Genomic DNA, 2,418 nt, shown 5'->3' on the forward strand with positions numbered 1-2,418 from the left:
GCCACCTTAGGTGTATGTGGCTGGTGCCTTAGCCACTTGAGCCACAGGCGCCGAGCCTAGGAGTACATTTCTTATACAACTCTTCGCTCTCCTAGAGCGATTATTAATTGCTTTATTCTTTCACATTTATGATTTTCTGTAAATTCATTAAAATTTTTAAACTTCTCTATCACTTTTGCCTTTTACTTGCCTTTTTTCAACTACTGAATGTTTCAAGAAGGCTGTCAGTTTCCCTTTTTTACTAGAGGCCTTCCTGCCAGATCCCTTGTTCTTGCTTTCATCCGTTTGTACTGGGGTTTATTCTGTCTCCTTGATACTCTCCTTGTTATTCTTCTGTGTTGGGTATTTTGGATGCCTTGTCTTGCTCTTAAGCTGAGTCACAGTAGCTTCCTTTGTATGTGGCTATAACACAATCTGTGTGTGATACGTACATAATATATGGTTGGTAAATTTTTAGACTCTAAAACTGATGTGCTTTTTATCCTATCTCATGTGATCATGTCAGTAGTTTACCTGAATATAGAATTCTGTGTTGAAGATTATTTACTCACATGGAAGATACTTCCTCATTGTGTTGTATCTTCTAATGATGGCTTTTGGAAGTCCAGTGGTGTTCTGAATCTTCTTTGTATGTGACCTGTCATTCTCCAGAATGTCTCTCCCAGTTTGGATTTGACTAAATGGAAATTTTAATTCTGATTGTGTGAAATGTCAATTTTCATTGTTGGGTTTTAAATTTTTTTTATATCATTCTTCCATTCATTGGATGATTTCCTTCTGGAGACTTGTATTCTTGTTTCTGGAGAAATTTTTTGGCTATTACTTGGGCCACAGAGTAAATATACAAACACTAATGAAGCTGATTAGCGTAGAAGGTCCGTTGCACACCTTTCATGATATATGACTAGGATGACCAGATTCTAACATCTGTAAGGCAGGACAACATGCCCGGGGGGCGCAGCGGGGGCGGAGCTGACAACAAGGCAAACGTTGATAAGCAGTTCTCGATAATCACTTCTCAGCAATTATTTATTACAGTTTAACATTATAAAATGAACAAAAATAATATAAAACTCATATTCTGGCGAAATAGCCATATGGCGGCCGAAAACCGTATATTCCTTTCTTGTTCTCCAGCCCGTGCATTCTTTCCAAAAATCGGGACTTTTTAAAAACGCCGCGGGACGTGGGACAAATTGTTGAAAAGCGGGACTGTCCCGCCAAAATCGGGACGTCTGGTCACCGTAGCAAAAACAGTCCTCACAAAATCTCCATTAAGTCTATAGGCTGTAGGTTGGACACTGCCTAGAGAACCCTTCCTTCCTTTTCTTTTTTTGAGACAGAGTCTCACTATGTCGCCCTCAGGAGTGCCGTGGTGTTACAGCTCAGAGCAACCTCAAACTCTTGGGCTGAAGCGATTCTCTTGCGTCAGCCTCCCAAGTGGCTGGGACTACAGGTGTCCGCTACAATGTCTGGCTATTTTTTCTTTCAGTTGTCTTCGTTGTTTAGCTGTCCTGGGTTGAGTATCTGGGACCACAGACTCCCGCCATAACCCCTGGCTATGTTTTTGTCTAGTTTGGCTGGGACTGGGGTTTGAACCTGCCACCCTCGGTATATGGGGCCAGCGCCCTACTCACTGAGCCACAGGCGCTACCCAGTGATTTTTCTTTTATTACTTCTATGCTTTTTCTTCTTTAGTGGGAATATAACTGTGCTCTGCCCTTTTTATCCTTAAAAATTACGTTAAAATTGTAAAATGTAACAATTTTCCTGTCCCTCAGAAATGTGGTTTGGTTTTGAGCTGGAAGAGAGTACAAGGTGCTTCTGGAAAACTTCAAGGTAGGTTGTCTTTTCCTTATTTGTTGTTAATCAGTTTAACCTGTATACTTAAATAAGTTTGCATGATATAGTCTTGTTGTCCTTAACAATGGGTGTTGTTTTATTAGCGTTCTTTCTTATTGGGATAGGATTAAAAGGCAGTTGGGAAGAGGCTGGTTGAGTTGAGTTAAACATCCTTACAGTCATGGATGAAGAAACCTTGACTAGATAATCACTGGATAGGGGTGTGTGGGGGGTGTGAAATAATATGTGACCTTAAGCAGATTGGTCAACTGTACTGCTTCAGCTAGTGTCTTAGACTCCATCTTGCAGACTACTTTTCTACCTTCAAAGAGAGTAGGAGAAAAGATAATCAGATGGTGTATTAACTTTTTTTTCTTTTTTTTTTTTTGAGACAGAGTCTCTCTTTGTTGTTGCCTAGGCTAAGAGAGCCATGGCATCAGCCTAGCTCACAGCAAACAATCTCAAACTCCTGTGTTTTTTTGAGATAGGAGCCTCAAGCTGTCCCCCTGGGTAGAGTGCCGTGGCATCTCAGCTCACAGCAACCTCCAACTCCTGGGCTCAAGCGAGTCTCCTGCC

The 2,418-nt window shown here is 41.3% G+C and overlaps 1 protein-coding gene across 1 annotated transcript in view; it reads left to right on the forward strand.

Moving 5' to 3' along the window:
• Window positions 1–2,418, forward strand: part of RBM25 (RNA binding motif protein 25) — a 45,161-nt gene that overhangs the window by 4,815 nt on the left and 37,928 nt on the right. Inside the window, exon 2 of the mRNA XM_023507641.1 lies at window positions 1,782–1,839. Within this exon, the coding sequence (XP_023363409.1) occupies window positions 1,782–1,839 (58 nt within the window). The remainder of the gene's footprint in view (window positions 1–1,781; window positions 1,840–2,418) is intronic.

Source organism: Otolemur garnettii, unplaced genomic scaffold (assembly GCF_000181295.1).
Source record: "Otolemur garnettii isolate 467f Iridium unplaced genomic scaffold, OtoGar3 scaffold00196, whole genome shotgun sequence".
Classification (NCBI taxonomy): Eukaryota; Metazoa; Chordata; class Mammalia; order Primates; family Galagidae; genus Otolemur; species Otolemur garnettii.